This window comes from Callionymus lyra, chromosome 5 (genome assembly GCF_982586985.1).
Source record: "Callionymus lyra chromosome 5, fCalLyr1.hap1.1, whole genome shotgun sequence".
Lineage (NCBI taxonomy): Eukaryota > Metazoa > Chordata > Actinopteri > Syngnathiformes > Callionymidae > Callionymus > Callionymus lyra.
In genome coordinates this window covers 10,056,382-10,076,751 of record NC_141822.1, presented here as the reverse complement: position 1 = coordinate 10,076,751, position 20,370 = coordinate 10,056,382, and the positions used below count along the sequence as shown (strand labels likewise).

Genomic DNA, 20,370 nt, shown 5'->3' with positions numbered 1-20,370 from the left:
ACGCCGCCGTCCACAGACAGGGGGGGTGGGGGGGGAATAGATGAAGAGGAATCAGGTTCAACAGGTGATGGTTTGAATATTAAAGGTGTGCAGAAAAAGTGAGGCAGGGACGGGTGGGCTGCTTTTCCTGGCCCGCTTCGCTATTTGCCCAGGTGTGAGATGTGTACTCACATTGGCGGCGGCCCCCCCTTTGGCCCTCAGCTCGCTCAGTGAGTCAGACTTTCTCCCTGGGGTGGCAGCCTATCCCCTCGCCAGGACACTGGGCTCAAGTCCTTCCACCTCCTCGACACACTGCCTCATCTCTCACTGTCAGATTGCACAGTCAATCCAGTGTCCAGCTGCTACCGTGGAAACGAGAGAGAGATGGGATGTTTGTGCAGCTTCGCAAAAGTTTATAGAAAAAGGAACGTTGCCCTCTTCACCTGAAGCTTTTTTTTTTTTTTTCTACCACGTTATTAACAGCCATTCCACTTTTATTGTAAAGTTATTTTTCCCATTTCAACATGGTCTTGTTTTCAGAATTTCAAAATAAAAGCGGATTGGCTGCTATTGACTCATAAAACAAGAGTCTAAGGGATAAGTGGTAACATGTTTTTCCCCTCAAATATTTGGTATTTTTTACTGATTCTTTGTGTTTTTTTCTGAAAGCCTCCGAACAAACCATCTGTTGCTAACCGTTAGCGACCAAGTCCACTGCCACCCTCGCTCCATCTATCTCGCAAAGAAGCTGTTTATTCGTCTCGTTTTCACTCAAACGCGAACTTGACACGAGAAGAAAAAAAAAAAGAAGAAAATCAGCCCATATATTTTGTCTACCTTATCTCGCCAGGCTTCGATTCCCTCTCATGTTCCACCAGCTACTCGTGTGTCTGATTTAACACCTGCTTCGTCGCTCGTCTGAAAACCACGTGAGGCGTCGAAAGAATCGAGGGGGGTGTGTTTTAGACAAATTCCCCCCCAAAAAAGGAAAAAAACGCAAAAAAAAAAAAAAAAAACGACAAAAAAAATCAACAGAGTGATTGATATTCTGATTGTTACTGATGTGCCATCATGTTGTAAGACATTTTCTTTGTGTATTGTAACACAAAAGTACCTCTCACAGACCTCTGGTTCTAGAACGGTCCACTTATGTCTGTTTCCTCAATGAAAAGGTGAAATGTCCTTTTTTTCTAAGTGGGAAGAAGTAGAAGAAGAAGAAGAAAAAAAAAGAAGTGTATTTACATATTACGTGGATATCTAGACGTATTACTTGCAATGTTTCGTACCCAATTGCTCAACAAATATATTTTAAGATGTAAATAGTAATATTATATGATGATTGTATTTGCAATTACTAACTGTTTGAGAGTTGCTCTTGGATTGATTTTTATTATAACTAATATACAAAGAGATAAATATATGTTGTGCATCGTGTCAAAGTATCACCTGCAAGACAGAAAAAAAATATGACAAAAAAAAAAAAAAAAAAGAAGACCTGTGATGCTTTGCCACACCACTCGCTGTCGGCTTTTATTTGTTCATGAAGTAGAAGCACTGTTGTCAGCTGCCGCAACCAAACATACTTAAATGGTTGACATTCAATGAAAAAAATGGGGATTCTTTTTTTTTTTCCAAGTATATATTCCATAATATTGGGAATAGCTTTTTTTTTTTTTCGTTTTCTGTTACGCGACGTTTGCATTACCAGCTACTTTCTCAACCACGTATTAAAGTCGCGGCGCCTTCAGGTTCGCGGATGATCTCACCAACACTGTAAAAGTAGCCCGTCCCTCCCTGACGGCCTCATCTCTCTTCGGTTTGTTACACAGTTTGCACTTTTACAGGCACATAAACAACGGATCGGACTTTTGTGTTTCCAGTTTTTTTTTTTCTTTTCTTTCACAGTTGCCATTATCTATATATTTTTTTTGGTGCTCTGGTACATGGCAAAACATGTCTGATGTGTACTATATTTTCCTAAGGATGAGTCATAAAGATGAGTATTATGTTCATTTTTGCTGTCATTTATTGTGTAGAAATAAAAACACTGGTTAAAGTGAACATAAGAGCAGAATTCTGGTCTGTGTCTTTGTCCAAGTACTTTTATTTTGTGTACGTGTTAATCATTTATATACCTTCAAACTCAGATGATGTACATACATAGATACATACAAAGTAAAGCCGTGGTGAGCAAATATGTTTCCTCAGGGGCCACATTTGATACAGTTGCTGTTGTGAGGGGCCATCAACCAAAACATAAGGAGTGAAAAGTATAATTTAAACATAATTATAATAATAATTTAATAATTTTATTGTATTTTACACAACTTTATATAATGGTCTGGTGAAGCTTCATGAAGCAGTGTCATTATTTTCAGAGACCGCTAGATGGTGGTCCAGGCAGGTACAATACAATGTATACAGAAATATTCTCAATTTTATTTAGAATTTATTTAGAATTTATTTCTTATTAATAATTGTCTATTCTTTTAACAATTTTTTTTGTAAATTAATTAAACTTATTTGGGGGAAAAAATTGTCGATGTTACACACATTTTCAGCTGTTTTATCTAGTGATGGTTCGATGAAGCTTCATAAAACAGTGTCATTATTTTCAGAGTCCACTAGATGGCGTCTCTGTACTATTTTCCTTTGTTTTGAACAACTGTTCTAATAAAAAATTAAGTTAGATTTTTAAACTGATGGCCCCTCAAACAACATGACACTGTTTCATGAAGCTTCATCAGCACATCACTATATACTGTATATATCACTTAAATATTTTTTCGTGGGCAGTAAATACTCGCAGAAATGACAAAAGTGAGAGCAAAAGTCTTTAAACTAAAATAGTCATATTTACAGATTAGTTCTATATATGGGATCATTAATGTATCTAAACCTTTAGAAATGCATGATGATTTGCAAATATATTTTTGTTTATCTTTACCATGATCCACAAATGCGTAACAAATTTTATAGTTTAGTAACAAATCTTAAACCAAATCTTAAACCATTTACAAATCCAGTTTTAGGATACAGATAAAACTAAGTTTTTCATATAATTTAGCCCTTGTGTTGTGTCTGGGTCCATGTAAATGACTTCCCTGGATTAAAAAAAAATAATAATTTCAGGCCTTCGGGTCATCTTGACCCTGCGAAAACGCAAGGGTTAAGCTATTCAGGGAAGATCCACTTTTGTTTGTTTCATTAAAATGCAGATTTTGATCTAAATTTAATTCAAAATTACAACTAAAATGTAAAAGAGCCTCAGAGGTGTCATAGATATTATTCACTTTTATATCATGATATTTATAGTTTGTGATATTAATGTCTATAGATACGAGTATCTCATGATGATGCGCGTCCGAAAAGTACTACCTCCCCAAACTAAACGTCCATATCATGGCTTTGACTGAGATAGAGATGAGCTTCAGCTTAATGAAAGGTATTATTCTGAGAACAAACGAGAAGGGAAAGTGATTAACTTTATTGGAGTCTTTGTTCTTTGGAGATGCCATGAAAATGCTTCTGACTCGATCTTGTTCGGCTTCTGGTCTCTCAAACGATCACTTGGTCATCAATTCATTAAATAATGATTAACAAATGAAAGACGTATAATCAAACACACATGTGTTTACACTCAATGAGCAAACACAGTTAAGATGATAATATTTTTTCTTATTTAGCGTTTATTATTAACTTCAAGGTCAACTAATCTCCTGACTCACTCACATGTTTCAAATGTTGAATCTTCCTCTCCAAGATACAGTAAGTCCTTCATCATGACCATGTTTTCAACTTATTACTTTATAAAGTTGCTCTGAAATATGGGCGAACAAAAGGTTATGAGAGAGTCTATTATGACATAATAATGGCTTCACTCCTCCTCATCCAGCAAGCTTTGATCACGGCCCGCTTTGTTTACACAATGAGTCCCTTGAAGTCAGAGACTTGCGCAGTGACAAACCTTAATGACAAATCAAAGCAGAGTCGGTGTCGCTACGGTAAAAACATTTGAATCTCCAGAAAAACAAAGTGATTTCAGTGGGCGGGGCTTTAGAACCTTTAAAACGAAGGTAAATCTCTCAAACCTTACAGACTCCTAAAAAAGTTACATGTATGTCAGCTCTGGGACTCACAATTCATCTGCAAATGTGAAAAAAGTCAAAGCAGTGGTAAAAGACATTCTAATGTTTCTATAGCGGCTGATAAGAGTCGATGTTCTTTGTTGTAAATTATCAGGGAATGAAGCTTTAAGTCTAAGAATGTACAATATGTAGGTAATACACCATTTATAAACAATTCTACATTGTTTAGTGACTCAGTCAGTTAACTCATATTTTTTTTTTCAGAAAAGTAATGTTAACCCATGTGTAAGCCCAGGGTCAAGGTGACCCGAAGGCCTGAAGACAAATGTGTTTGTGGTATCCCTTGTCATCCTAAATTCATCTGAAATAAAACCAATATTTCCAAAGGTATCAATACGTTTATTACATTTAGTCCTTGTGTTGCTTCCTGGTCAATGTGAAGGACTTCTCTGGATAAAAAAAATTACATTTGTTTTTTGGCCTTCGGGTCATTTTGACCCTGAGATAACACAAGGGTTTAATCCTTATTCGCTTTTGTATATTGATCCTAACTTCAGTCCTTTTCAAAATAAGTAGAAAAAAAAATTAGAGATTAGATCTAGAGAGTAAACGACTTTAAGATTCATCGAAGCTTCACGAAGCTTCATCAGTCCATCACTGATATACAATGTTCTCTGTAGCAACTTCAGATCTGTGTGTGTCTGAAAGTAACTAGGCAATGCAGTTCAAAACAAACATTTGAAAATAGTTAAATAGACAAATGAATTCACATAAAAACCAAAACATGATCACTGATCAAAGGCCAGGATGGTTTGAATCAGGCGTCATTAAAGGAAAATTGATTCTTCTCAGTTTGAGACAAATTTATGTGCATTTTATCCATAAAGCTGCTACAAAAGGAGGTGTCAAACGAGTGTTGTTACTGGCATACCAGTGACGTTAATGGCCTAATTTGTGTGAATAAACATCAAGCAACTGTTTTGTTTTTTTAAAGTGCAGTTAATGTTGCATGACTGGAAAGAAACTGGATCTGAGTGCGATGGAGCAGTTTGTTCGAGGAAGTCGGATAAAAAAGAAAAGTCTTCCCAGGAAGAGCCGCCGTTCGCTGGTGACTGAAATGAATGTCATTCTTCATAGCTGACGGACATCTGGTGGACAATCCCCTCGTGCTCCTGATCCACCTCGTGATTCATGAATCCGTGTGGTCGGTCTTCTTAGAACCGCCGTTTTCATCTCTGCCAACAAACAGACTTTGTTGACGTAGACGATACAACAATAGTCCACTTTTGTTATGACGTGGGAGCAGTTGTTCACGACAGCCAAATATATCCCATTTTCTTTATTCATACTCGTTCGAAAACAAGTTATTGATCTCTTGATTTCCAATTTATCCTGCGATTTATAAAGCATGGTTTATTTCACAACAAATATGTGTAATTTTAGCATTTTTTAAAGAATATTTTCTGTCATTTTAATTGAGATGAAGCAAATTACAATAGGATTACATCATAACAGTATTTAAATAATCATATTATTATATTAATTACAGTAGTTGAAACTTAACAATTTATTAATAATTTAATTGTTATTAATACAATTAAAACTACGTTTAATTCAAAACAATAAACAGCAATTTTCTATTATTTTTAAGATGTATATAGAAATACATTCCAATTTCTTTATTCATATGTGTTTGAAACAAGATTATTTATCTTTTAAATTCCAATTTATACAATGATATGTAAAACATGGTTCATTCAACTAGAAAGATGTGTAATTTTAGCATTTTTTAAAGAATATTTTCTGACATTTTAATTGAGATTAAGCAAATTACAATTGGGTTACATCATAACAGTATTTAAATGATCATATTATTAATTACAGTAGTTGAAACTTAACAATGTATTAATAATTTAATTGTTATTAATACAATTAAAACTATGTTTAATTCAACAAAAATAAACAGCAATTTTATATAATTTGTAAGATGTATATAGAAATACATTCCATTTTCTTTATTCATATGTGTTTGAAACAAGATTATTGATCTTTTAAATTCCAATTTATACAATGATATGTAAAACATGGTTCATTCAACTAGAAAGATGTGTAATTTTAGCATTTTTTAAAGAATATTTTCTGTCATTTTAATTGAGATGAAGCAAATTACAATAGGATTACATCATAACAGTATTTAAATTATCATATTATTAATTACAGTAGTTGAAACTTAACAATGTATTAATAATTTAATTGTTATTAATACAATTAAAACTATGTTTAATTCAACAAAAATAAACAGCAATTTTATATAATTTCTAAAATGTATATAGAAATATATTCCATTTTCTTTATTCATATGTGTTCGAAAACAAGATTTATTTAATTCCAATTTATCCAGCGATATATAAAAAAATGTTTATTCAACCACAAAGATGTGTAATTTTAGTGTAATTGACATTTTAACTGAGATTAAGTCAATTACAATAGGTTTAATGAAAATAAAGCTAAGACTAAAAGCAATTTTATGTCATTTTTCAAATGTATATATAGACATATATTTCCTCGCATTTTTTTTTTTTTATTTTTTATTTACAGGTCGTAAAAGAAATTGAATAAAATCTGAACTGAAATAGTAGTAAACACTTGTATTAACATAAAAGAAAAAACACAGAAAGAGATTTTGAAGGGAAAAAAAAACAACAACCGTGTTTCGAGAATTTTAATATTTTATCATTCTTCAGAAAAAAATAAAAATAAAATAAGCCACACATTACAGATATACATATATTTTTTTTACAATACTGTATGTACATTATAGTAATAATTTAATATTACAATTTATATTACAAGAGATTAAAATATTCAAAAAAAGGCATTGTTTATATTTATATACATCAAACACCCATGGCTTTGAGGATCATGACACTGACAATGGAAACAAACTAAAAAGAACAGTTCATTAGTTTAACTGACTCATATTAAAGATATGAGTAAAAGTATATTGTTTAAGTGCTGGAATTATACATCTCTACTTGGTAAATAAACGAAAATATTATAATAATTTGAAAAAGAACACAGAGTAATGTATTGATGAAGCTTCATGAAACAGTGTCATGTTGTTTTAGAGGTCAGTAGGTGGCGCCATCAGTTTAAAAATTATGTTTTATTAGAACAGTTAAAAAGAAAGGAAAATAGTGCAAGGACACCATCTAGTGGACTCTGAAAAAAAATGACACTGCTTCATGAAGCTTCATAAGAACATCACTAGTTAAAACTGCTCAAAATATTAAAGTAAAACATTTTGACTTTGACAATTGTTTCCCCAAAGAATTATTAAAAAATTAAGTATTAATAACAAAAACATGTGAAACAAATTCAAAATAAATTTAGGAATATTTCTTAGTACATTGTATTGTACCTGCCTGGGTCTGAACATAAAAGAGTAGATACCTAATGAACAAAACTTGAATAAACAGGTTCCAACAATGACTTATGACGATGTAACACATAATCTTCTACTGGTGAAGTATATATGAAGCTTCATGAAACAGTGTCATGTTGTTTAGAGGTCAGTAGGTGGCGCCATCAGTTTTAAAATGATGTGATGTTTCATTAGAAACCGAGGAAAATAGTGCGCCATCTAGTGGACTCTGAATATAATGACACTGCTTCATGAAGCTCCGTAAGAACATCACTATCATCTACCAAATCCGGCCTCATGTTTGATAAAATCTCGACTAAAAGTTTTCTTCTCGAAGCTCGACTGATCTTTTCGGACGAATCCTACAGACTCATCAGAGCCTGAGATCCACGTCAATCACCACAGAACTCATTGACTCATCGACTACGTTATGACTGAGGTTACCGTGAACTAGAACGTGTTAAACAAATGGCACATTAGAACAGTTTTCTTTCACATGAACACATGACATTGATGATTTTTCCTTTTTTTTTTCATCTCTCGTGGTCGCCCTGCTAGCTTGAAAGCACCGCCAAAAAAAATAAAACAAGATATTACATTCAAAGTTCTTTTAAAACCAGATTCGCAGCCGGTCGATACAGTATTTTTTTCTTTTTTTTACACGTTTCCACTGCAGTCCGTCATTGATATGTGCAACAGCTGGCAGCTCAAAATGATTTGAAGTCATATTAACTGTTCACTCGGGTCTAGGATTGCATCAGGTGTTTTGGTTCGGAACCCGAACTCATCGCAGTTTTGTGCTGCTGTAGGCGTTGCGCTGCACGGAGATGAGTTTTTCCATGCAGCTGGTCCGGCTCTCGTGTAGAGACCCTCGCCACGTGCTGCCGCTGGACGCCCGGTTCTCCTCGCTGCGACAGTGAACGTACGCCATGGTGTCCGTCCGGCTCTGGATGTGAGAGCTGCGTAGGAGGGAGCGGCAGTAGTGGCTGATCTGGTCCACTCGACGCAGGATCAGGTTCGCTTTTCTGTTGAGAGAAGAAAACTTGATTGATGTCAAAGCGTTCTCGAACATTTTTTGAATCAGATCAGAAAGCACACTTTTACGATCAGCTGGAACCTTTTGGATTACAATTGAATATTTTGAATTTATAGAAAAAAAAAATGTTTTAAAGTTGGGAATTGTTTATTTCCAGTGGAAACCTGATTATTTCCAGTTGAAAATGTTTTATTTACAGTTAAAAATTGATTATTTACTGCTGAAAAATAGTTTATTTACAGTTGAAAATGGTTTAGTTACAGTAGAAAATAGTTAATTTAAAGTTCAAAAACAGTTTATTTAGGGTTGAAAATAGTTTATTTACAGTTGAAACTATTTTATTTACAGTAGAAAATAGTTTATTTACAGTTGAACAATATTTTATTTACAGTTAAAAAATATTATATTTATAGTTGAAAATGGTTTATTAACAGTTGAAAAATAATCATTTTCAGTTTAAAATAGTTTATTTATAGTTGAAAATGGTTTATTAACAGTTGAAAAATAATCATTTTCAGTTTAAAATAGTTTATGTATAGTTGAAAATGGTTTATTAACAGTTGAAAAATAATAATTTTCAGTTTAAAATAGTTTATTTACAGTTAAAAATGGATTATTTACAGTTTAAAATGGTTTATTTACGGTTAAAAATGGATTATTCACAGTTTAAAATGGTTTATTTACGGTTAAAATGGATTATTCACAGCTGAAAAATTTGGTCATTAAGAGTTGAAAGGGGTTTGTTTACAGTTTAAAATTGTTTATTTACAGTTAATAATGGATTATTGACAGCTGGAAAATTGTTTATTTACAGTTGAAAAGGGTTTGTTTAAAGTTGAAGATTGTTTTATTACAGTTGAAAATCAAAACTCGCTGAGATTGTTTAATAGGTTTGAATCAATTTAAAAAATGTATCTAGTAGTAAAATAAATACACTGAAATAGTTGTAAACAGTTAGTAGAATGAGTATAATAGTTGAAAATAATACATATATGTGAATGAATATTAAAAATAAATGTGTATGATTCCAAGTCTAATTCGTTCAAAGCTTACAAATGTACTATAGACAGATGTAAAGGACAAGATTATATTATAATTAATACTTCAATAATTAAACACAGTATATATATATACAGTATATATATATATATATATATATATATATATATATATATATATATATATATATATATATATATACATATTACATTATTACTGTGTTTAATGGATGATAACATTGGATAATATATATATATATATATATATATATATATATTTATATATTTTGTTTAATGTTATCATCCACACAGACTCATTTAAAAAAAAAGTTAAAATACAAATATATATAATATATAACACCTGCTTAGTAACAAGAAAATGTAATCCTTTTAAAATATATTTTAATGAAAATAATGAAGAAGGACGTTGGAAATCAAAGGCTTTAAACGTTTTCTAAATTGTGTATTTATGAAATCTCTGAACCTAAATTCATTATTTGTACGTTGCTGTGTTTTTGGCTTGTATTGTTACTGTAAATAAAGTCATATATAACTTGAAATACTTGTTTTTCTTGCAGTCACTGGATTATTTAAGACAAAAAAACAACAAAAAAGACAAAATATCTCATGCTTTTCTCAACCCTGGTCTTCAGGTGGTTTGTGCTCAACTTCCTACCAAATTGACCATTTACCTACATTACGTTAGACTTCATTTGTAGCAGTGACACTGAGGTACCTCAATGATTTCATAACAATGCCCAAAAAAGAAAGAAAAAAACCCTGATAAAGTCAAGAATTTAAATCAAGTACTTTCTTCGTCTGAACTATCACGAGCTCAACTCCCAGATTCAGACGTGGTTAAATAAAGTGAGCACACGTCGGATTGTTATTTCCAGGTCCTGAGTCAAGGACCTTCTGTTTATGACATGAGCGAGCCGTGTGCCAGCTTAATTTAGAAAACATGCACCGCAGCATTCGCAGACATCCATTCCATACTTCAAAACGGCGAAAGAAACACCCACGGAGAGCACATATAGTGTGTATTAAAGGTTGTTAAGCTCATGTGGATACTAAAATGAGGAAAACACACACGGAGGAGGGCAAAATTCCATTTGTTTTGAAAAGCAGTGTCTGCTGAGCATCAACATCTGTCTTGCGTTAAGAAAGTGAGTACAGACATCCTTTTCACTTATTTGCTGAAAAGAGGGAAAACATTTTCTCATTTCCCTTGAATTCTTATGTCTGAAACAACAGAATTCCAAACACATAATCAAGAGGGGGGATGGTGGGGGGGGGGGGGTCCGAGAATGAGAAGAATGGAAAGATGACACGTTTATTTCACGTGATTCTAGGTAAAGAAAATAACAAAAACAGTCACAAAAGCTAATAAATGATTCTTCTCGGAGGACGAGAAGTTGCTCTTTCTCCGTCTTGACAAAAGTTTTGTTGACAAAAAAACTTTACAAGAAGATATTATTGTGAGGAAAAGTATTGATGTAATAACGAACCCGATGAACTGAAATAAAGATTAGAAAGAAATGATGTTGTTCTGTGTTAATCTTTGTATCCTTCTCTTTGTGTTATTTCCCTTGATAGAAATTCTTTATATTTGCACTTTGTCATTCCCTGTACTTTGTACTTTTATTTGCACTTTTTCATTCCTTGTAATTTGTTCTTTTTTTTGGACTTTGTCATTCTTTCTGCTTTGTTCTTTTATTTGCACTTTGTCATTCCTTGTATTTTGTTCTTTTATTTCCACTTTGTCATTCCTTGTATTTTGTTCTTTTATTTGCACTTTTGGGGGTTGCGTCCGTCCGTCCGTCCGTCCGTCCGTCCATCCATCCATCCATCCATCCATCCATCCATCCATCCATCCATCCATCCATCCATCCATCCATCCATCCATCCATCCATCCATCCATCCATCCATCCATCCATCCATCCATCCATCCATCCATCCATCCATCCATCCATCCATCCATCCATCCATCCATCCATCCATCCATCCATCCATCCATCCATCCATCCATCCATCCATCCATCCATCCATCCATCCATCCATCCATCCATCCATCCATCCATCCATCCATCCATCCATCCATCCATCCATCCATCCATCCATCCATCCATCCATCCATCCATCCATCCATCCATCCATCCATCCATCCATCCATCCATCCATCCATCCATCCATCCATCCATCCATCCATCCATCCATCCATCCATCCATCCATCCATCCAGTGGACCGAATGCACTCTGGGAGCGCTCGCAATACTCACCCATACTGACCCAGTACTTTTGGAGTAAATACGGTTTAATACAAGATGGACATCAGTATGTAGTACGTAAGTAAGTAAGTAAGTATTTGGAAAGATCTTTCTAGACCAGGGTCACAAAACGCTTTAACAATCAAAAACAATACAGAGTTAAAATATAAACTTTAAAAGATCAAGACACATAAGACAAACACAGCAGTTCCAGAAAATCAAGGAAAAGCACAAATAAAAATGTCTTAAGATGTTTCTTGAAGGAGTCAGTAGATCATCAAACACAGAGAGATCGTTCCAAAGCGTCTTTTTTGGAGGAATTTTGTCCACTGGGCTCCAGTCGCAAAATTTAAATAAACAAACATTTTGCCTTTGAATATAAAAAGGAACAGATTACTCTAAAAAATAGTCCAAACCTAGTGAACTAGATCTTTAATGCAGGGGTCCGCAACCTGTTTTGTAGCACGGCAGGTTTTATTTTATTATTTTCACCTTATGATAAAAACAGCGGAAAAAAAAGACCGGAAAATGCATGAAAACAAAATCTTCACCTTAACTCTGATCAGTGGGAAGGTGTTTTGCAAACAGAACGCTCCTAAATTGATTTTGTGTTTTCTTATTTTCGGTAGTTTATACTTTTTTTTTTTTTTTTTTAACATAATTGGCTGAAACAATGGCATTGATTTGTCAAGAGTCAGAACAACATCTTACAGTAATAATCAAAGCAACGGAAATCAAATGAGTTTTTTTTTCATTCAGGTTGTGAGTACCTGGCCTGACCAGTACTGTATTTTCTGCACTATAAGGCGCACTTAAAAGTCTTTAATTTTTTCAAAAAACGACAGTGCGCATTATAATCCGGAGCGCTTTATACTTGAACATTACCTGGTGGATGACATGTTTACCAAAACTTTCATGACTGCACTGTGGGCGGGATTATGCCATTGCGTCATCACAGGGTGGGATTTACGACGCACGTCACATCATGGCAGACGTTTATGGAGTGATATTACTGCCACCTGTTTGAGCGAGTGTGTCTTGGCTGTTGTACACTCAAAATCACTCTGCTGTGCGTTCAACCAGTCATACACGTGCTTTCAACATGTCATACACGTACACTCTAGCTGTCATACATGCGCTCACCTTCACTGCTGCTCGCTCAACATGTGTCTGCTCAAAATACCAGTCACACGCGCTGCTGCTTGAAGCCTTTTAAACATCATTTGAACATCGTTACCATGGGAGTGAACGGAGTTGTCAGAACGCTTAATAAAGTTTGACTTTATCTGACTGTTTTGTTGACATTCCCTTTAGCACAGCTTTATCTATTGGATGCATAACACAACCCCAGTCAAACGTTTGACTGTATATTTTATTCTATGCGCCTTATAATCCAGTGCGCCATATTTATGAAAACAGTTCTAAAATAGGCCATTCATTGAAGGTGCTCCTTATGATCCGGTGCGCCTTATAGTGCGGAAAATACGGTAATTTGGAGCAACTGTCTCAATGGATAGGTGATCATATGATCCGGGACTACCTGGTCTCTACGTAAAAAACATATCAGTCGTTTTTTATGTACTATCGCTTCGTATGTTCTCGGAGAGTAAAACTGCCGTTGTTTTTTACTGGGGTCCGTGACTCTCCCCTTAAACTGGATCAAGTTATTCAGTTGAATGTAACACAAATTTGGTTTGTAATAATTGAGGTTAAACCGATGCAAAACTGAAAATAATTGATTGAAATTTACTTAAAAAAAACTACGAATCCAAGCAGCAGCTTTTGTGTTCAAGTGTTCCTTTGTGCTGCTCCGAGGAAGTGCTAAGTTATGAGTAATGGCAACCTCTAAGCGTGTAGTCCAGAGAACAATATAATTAATTATTTCAGTACTTGTGGTTATTCGGGCGCTCGGGGGACTCGCAGCTACTGGCGGAATGCTGACGGTGCTTACGTTCTTCTGCTCCGTACTTCTTTACCTTTAAAAAAAGGTACCACCAATAGCGTGTGCTTGTAAATTACCCCAATGAAGCTCGACGCTGCCAACATCAGGCAGTAAATAATCCAATGCTCACTCATCCAAAAGACCTCCCCTGTCCAGACCCCCCCTTGTTCGCCCCACTCGTCTAAGCTGCCCACACACAAACGCACGCACAGAAACCCAACATCTGTCCACATCGTTCCTTGGATTTCAACCCCCCCCACCCCCGACTTCAATCATAGAAGCCTAATGATTATAGTATCATTTATTGCATAAACTAAGAGCTTCCAGACATCGGGGGGTTGGTCCAACAAAAAACCTCTGGGTGAGAAGAATCCCGGGTCATCGGTGGCCCGACTAAAGCCTCCCGAGACTCTAGAGGGTTAAAAAAAAAAAAAAAAGTCGCTCCCCTTTTCGTGCATGTGACGTGTGAATGCGTCGAGACGTTCTGCCTCCAACAGTAGTGCAGGGATGTTGTTGTGTTTCCATGTTGAAATCGAAGAGGAAACAGTGCTGGATACTGAGTCAACTCGAGTGTTTGGTTTGGCTGTGAGCAGTGTTGAGGCATCACCATGGTAATGTGAGGAGGGACTGTAACCCCAAAATGACCTTCTCACTTACCAGTAGAAGCGTTTGAGCGAGAGGGGGAAAAAAAAAAAAAAGCAGGAATGGTCAATTTAACAACAGGGCCGATGTTAACGTGAACTGCAATAAACTGACGTCACCACATTAAGGTAAGTAAGCCCAACATGGCCGCGGGAAGGCTTTTCTTTGGCGGCAGTCGTGGCTTTTCAGCCGTCAACAAGCTGGTCCTTCCAACGGTAGGACACAGTAGTTTTACTCGGAAAAAAAAACATTTTCTTGGATCGACGATCGGCTTCTTTAATCCTAATCCACAAAACACTTCAAGTCAATTTTACAGCGTTTCGTCAAAAACAAGCCGGAACGTGTCGGTGGAACAACCAGTGCTTGTTACGTTTTCTCCAATAGATGGTGCTCCGGTCAATAATCATCAGCTTTAAACTATTTTTGTATATATATTAGGGGCAACACAATTATAAAGTGTCATCTGAATGTAAGGTATCTAGTAGTGATGTGCTGAAGAAGCTTCATGAAACAGTGTCATGTTGTTTAGAGGTCAGTAGGTGGCGCCATCAGTTTAAAAATGTGTTGTTTCATTAGAACAGTTGTTCAAAACAAAGGAAATGGGCCGACACCGCCATCTAGTGGGCTCTGAAAATAATGACACTGCTTTATGAAGCTTCATCAGACCTTCACTAGTATCAAGTTACAATTCAGAACCAGTTTGAAAGTCACAACTGACAAATACATTAAAGGTAGGTCTTTATAAATGTGTTTTCAGGAATAAATGTTGTAAGATAAATCAGAAAAATAAAATGTAAATAAAGTATACATACTGTCCATAACCCATATAGTTAAAAAAAACAGATTGAATCCACGTAGAAACATTGATATTTGATACTGAAACGACATTGAAATGACTCGCTATGATCCACATTGAAATAATGTTGAATTTTTAACTCATTCAAACAGTGAATCAACGTAGTTGTACAGAGTACATGTTCCATCCCAACTGGCCACAGATCAAATTCCCGACACAAATCTCCCCATCGTCTATTTGTCCTATGTCTTATTATAACGACAGATTTTAGACATTGAAATGGTAATTCAACGTCAACTGAATCTATCCAATCTGACTAGTAATATTGAATACATTTAATTTTATATATGGGAATGTTTTTAGGAAAGTGTACAGATAAATAAAATATAATTAAATGGAAATATAAACTTTATTTAATAATTATTTCTGTATTTACTAACAAACTATGTCAGAACTAATATTACGAAGTACTTGACCTGATTTGTTGTCTTAATATGGTTAACCCTTTTGTTATTTCAGGGTCAAGAAAACAAATGCGTTTGAGGTTTCCCTTGTGTTGCCTTTACCCAGAAACAACTTAAGGTTTAACAACTGGAACGAAGAAGAAAATTCTGAACCCTATCTAGGAAACTCTAAAGCTATGATTAAAAATAATAATAATGATGAATTTTCATAAAACTCTGGCTACTTGTGTGATCGGGTTTGATAACCCTTGTTCTATGCTAGCCTCACCTCGGGCCCAGCTCGTCCTCGCTCCGCCAGACGAAGTCTCCGAACTTTTCATAGAGGGAGTTGTAGTGATGCTGTACTCTGTAGAGCAGTGAAGGCGGGACCTCCATCAGCGTGTTGTACGCCATCTGCTGCTCTTTGCCGCTCGTGTAGCCGTTGTACAAGCTGTAAACCTTGTCAGCGATTTCTGAAAATAAACCGTGAAAACAGCATTTTTATTCCCTTCTGGATCAGATGCAAGATGAAATGAAAGTGTTTGAGATTCCGTTGAATCTCTTCCCACCTTCAGCGCGGCTATCGTCCACCATCGTGCACGAAGTCCGAACGGAGACGAAGCTTGAGTCAGAGTGACTTCCCCGACTGTCCACTGCATAGAGAGTGAACCTAAAACAATCACATGAAAAACACATGTTATATGAGCATTCCACTGTGAGTAACAAAGTGACAGAAAAAATGGCTGATATTTGTGATGAAGCTTCAGGAAGCAGTGACTTCTGTAGACGGTCTTAACGTAAAACTGATGGGCGATTATAGAGAGAACATTGCCATCTAGTGGGCCATAAAGATAATGCAACTGCTTCATGAAGCTTCATTAGTAGTGATGGTCTGATGAAGCTTCATGAAACAGTGTCATTATTTTCAGGGTCCACTAGATGGCGGTCTTTGTGCTATTTTCCTTTTTTTGAACAACTTTTTAGTAAAACATCACATTATTTTTAAACTGATGGCGCCACCTACTGACCTCTAAACAAAAGTACACTGTTTCATGAAGCTTCATTGAATATATTATTATTTTTCAAAATAGAAAAGGCAAACTTTCAAAGAAACCATTGAAGCACACATTTAAAACAAAACATGTCAGAATGTTTTCAAGATAATGTATATAATGCCTTACATATACATACATATAGATATTTATATGTATATATTTATCATAACAACAATTTCAATAAAGTGTATCTATCTATATAATAAACATAATATATTTAAGTCAGACCATCACATTAACAAACATCACTGATTAAATCAGCTTTTTTTAACCACTGTATGTGTAGTTTTTAACTGTTTTGTTTTACCAAAAAGTACAAAAAAATTGCTGTCAAACCCCTGATGCATCTAATCTTAAGCCAACATTTTCTTCACATCTTGAGCAAAGAAAAACAACTTTCTTTAACCTTCTATTGCTGTAGATTTTAACAGATTCTCGAGTCAAGTGGGAACTTGATAATTCTCAGTAATGTTCTCCTTATTAAGTGACTCACATCAAACTAAGAAAATAAAAAAACAATTTAAAACCTTCAATTTACAAGTTGTCAGTAAACAATCTTGCCTTTCGGATAAAAAAGTGTTATTGTTTTTCAAGTAAAACAGATACTCAGACACCATCAGCAGTTTGGACCTCCTGATTTGAGTCGGGAATATTAAAAAAAAAAAAAAAAAAAAACACAGAGGAAAGACCAGACAGGGAACAAATGGGTCAAGGTCGGTGGACTCGAAGAACCTTTAAGTCTTAGTTGTTCTCTCGGGAAATGCCAAACAGCAGAACAGTACGAGTCCAATGAAAGACGTCAGAGCTCCCCAGACCTTGGTTTAAAAAAACATGGAACAGCAGTTCAAGACACTGAAAAAAAGAGGCAGAAGTTCCCAAAAAAAAAAAAGTTCAGTCAGAGTCATTTAGGAATCCAAAATAATGTCCCTTTTAAAATGACATTCTGGTGACACAACTTTGACATAGTTTTTACTAAGTGGTGATTATTTGTGCCTGGATAAAATTCTTGAAAATAATGCTTTATAGAAAAAAAAATACAACAATAAACATGTATTTTCAAGATTAAGTCAATCCAGAGTCTGTTTCCTTCAACTTCAAAAATCTTTAAACTCAGGAAAATGATGTCACAACTTGATCTGGAGCTTATAATCCATGTGTTTGTATCTTCTCGTTCAGAATATTGTATTTTGGTGTCTAAACAAGAAGGTGCTGTTAATACAAAACTCTGCAGCAAGAATTCTGACTCGCTCTAGTAGAAGAACTCACATTCCATTAAAACACTTCAATGGCTGCCAGTTTCTTTCAGGATCAATTTTAAAATTCTGGTTCTTACTTTCAGATCTATTCATGGTCAGACCTTCCATCAGTAGATTCTGATCCAGCCTTACACCCCAGCTCGGGCTCTGAGGTCTGGGGATCAGAATCTACTGATGGTTCCTGAACTTCCGGACCAGAGGAGAGAAATCCTTCCAGACTGTTGCTCCTAAGCTTTGGGTCGATCTCTGTGTTTGATGATCTACTGACTCCTTCAAGAAACATCTTAAGACATTTTTATTTGTGCTTTTCCACTCCTGTGTTTATCTTATGTGTCTTTGCCTTTAAAAGTATATATTTTAACTATATATTGTTTTTGATTGTTAAGCGTTTTGTGACCCTGGCCTAGAAAGGAACTTTACAAATGTACTTACTTACTTACTTACTTGCTTACTCTGTTCCTCCCTTTAAAAAACTGCTCTGACAAAAGAATACTTGTTGTTGCAAATGAAGCTTCGCAAGGCGTTGTCCTGATTTTAAGAGACCAGTAGATGTCACTCTTTACCGCATAATCTTAGGGTTTAAACAACTATTTTAACAAAACCTACCATCATTTAAACCCAGAATCGCCAACTACTGAGCCGAGAAAATGTTGATAATGCTTCATGAAGCTTCACCAGCCCATCACTATGGACTACTAAGGTGTTCCTGGGAAAAAAATATTGTGGATCAAAACTCATCTTAAATCAGTATTTCTTTCAGTCACAACTTAAAGACGTCATTAATAAAGTTGTTGTAGAAAGTTTACCCACATTTTTGTTATTATTATTTCATACTATCCCTCATGTCGACCAAGTTATAGTTAGAAATGTACGTCCATACAACAGTTGCAACCAGAACTAAAATGTATAACTTCAAGACTTCAATGCAAGTGTCTTTTTGGGCGAAGAAATGTTAGCCCTGGTCGCTACATTAGCATCGACGTGCATTTCTGTCTGTATCTAAATAGTTGGATTACTCTTAAAATATTCACAACCTTTAGTCAATAAGAGCGTGAGTGGAAAATCAGTGAAAGTTTTAAGAACCATCCCTTTAACATTAAGAGTAAAAACAACAGTGGAAGTTCACACGAGGTCTTCAACTACTTTCTTCTTCTCATATGGTTCGGCCTAATCTGCGCTTGTCCTTACTCGCCCTTATGTCGTCCATGTTTACATGTGCGCTTCATTCACTATACGGCTTTAATCTGCTCTAAATACCGAAGTCAATCAAAAATAAAACTAGCGTTTGATGTTCAAATCCGAAGTTTGGCTGTTTATAAGTCTGTTTGTTTGATTTGTTTCTCTATATAGGAGGATGTTTTGACGGTGGAATTGTTTGCGAGCATTCTTGAAGGTATTTCAGTCATATTTCCACGTCGTAAAAACAACAACATGACAAAAAAACAAAGCCGCAAAACCACTGAGTCAACGAGTGTGACTAAGACGAAATTCCTGATATAAATACTCATAGAAATATAGGAAAATAAAGACAGAGGCTTTTTTTTTTGTAGTTTTTTCCTCCGGGAGTCAATGGCGACGAATGTGGAGAGTTGACAAGCTTTGTTTGTAAGGTGACCTGTTTGGACGTTGCTCACATTGTTTGTCTGAACTTGTTATTCACCAGGGTGAGTGTGGTATTCCCCAGGAACCCCACAAAAGACACGCAGACCTCAACGGCTCTTTCGCCGGAGCAAAACAAATGTCGGCATGTAACGATCCGGCTGTTTAAATCCTGCGGCCACATAACAGTTACATTTGGATACACGGCGTCAGAGGAGAGGAGATGGATGAAAAACAAGGGGGGTAAGTTTATCATGGCAATTTGTTTTGTTGGGAACATGGGGGGTGGGGGGGGGTTCGGTGGTGGGTTCTCCTGCCAACTTCTGAATGTTTCTTTGAGAACGCTTCAGATGTTGGCTTCAATTCCAGATCCTTCTTATTCTTCATAATCCCCTTCCGCAATTACAAGGATTAATTCCGTACAGTAATAAAATTAAAGAAAAAAAATAATGAAAGTGGAAAATATGAAGAAATTCCTAGCCAAAAAAAAGAAGGAGGGAAAAAATGAACATTGGGGGTATGTGAACTCAGAAGAGGCCGGCAGTTATAATAAAAAATGCTTGAGGAGAACAAAAGAAAAACCAGCCGCAGCCTGGCCTGCAACCAGCATGTCAGACTTCAAGTAACAGCGTTGGCAAGACGCACTCAAACCACTACAGCGGCCACCCACACACACATGTACTTGGGTTCCCCATCAGTCCAGTGACATTGATCCTTCTTTTCCGAAAGACTTGTGAAACCATGTGTCACCTAACTTGACCCTGGGATGTTTTTACACACACACAGAATGACTTTAGCGAACAATAAAATCTTCACTAGTACTCGATATAGAATGAAAAGCGAG

At 35.6% G+C, this 20,370-nt stretch overlaps 1 protein-coding gene across 1 annotated transcript in view; it reads right to left on the bottom strand.

The window, feature by feature from the left end:
• Positions 1 to 6,863: 6,863 nt before the first annotated feature.
• Positions 6,864 to 20,370, bottom strand: part of astn2 (astrotactin 2) — a 407,558-nt gene continuing 394,051 nt past the window's right edge. Inside the window, exons 21-23 of the mRNA XM_087790735.1 lie at positions 16,186 to 16,286; positions 15,906 to 16,089; positions 6,864 to 8,516 (exon numbers count right to left, since the gene is read on the bottom strand). Of these exons, the coding sequence (XP_087646861.1) occupies positions 8,276 to 8,516; positions 15,906 to 16,089; positions 16,186 to 16,286 (526 nt within the window). The 3' untranslated portion in view covers positions 6,864 to 8,275. The remainder of the gene's footprint in view (positions 8,517 to 15,905; positions 16,090 to 16,185; positions 16,287 to 20,370) is intronic.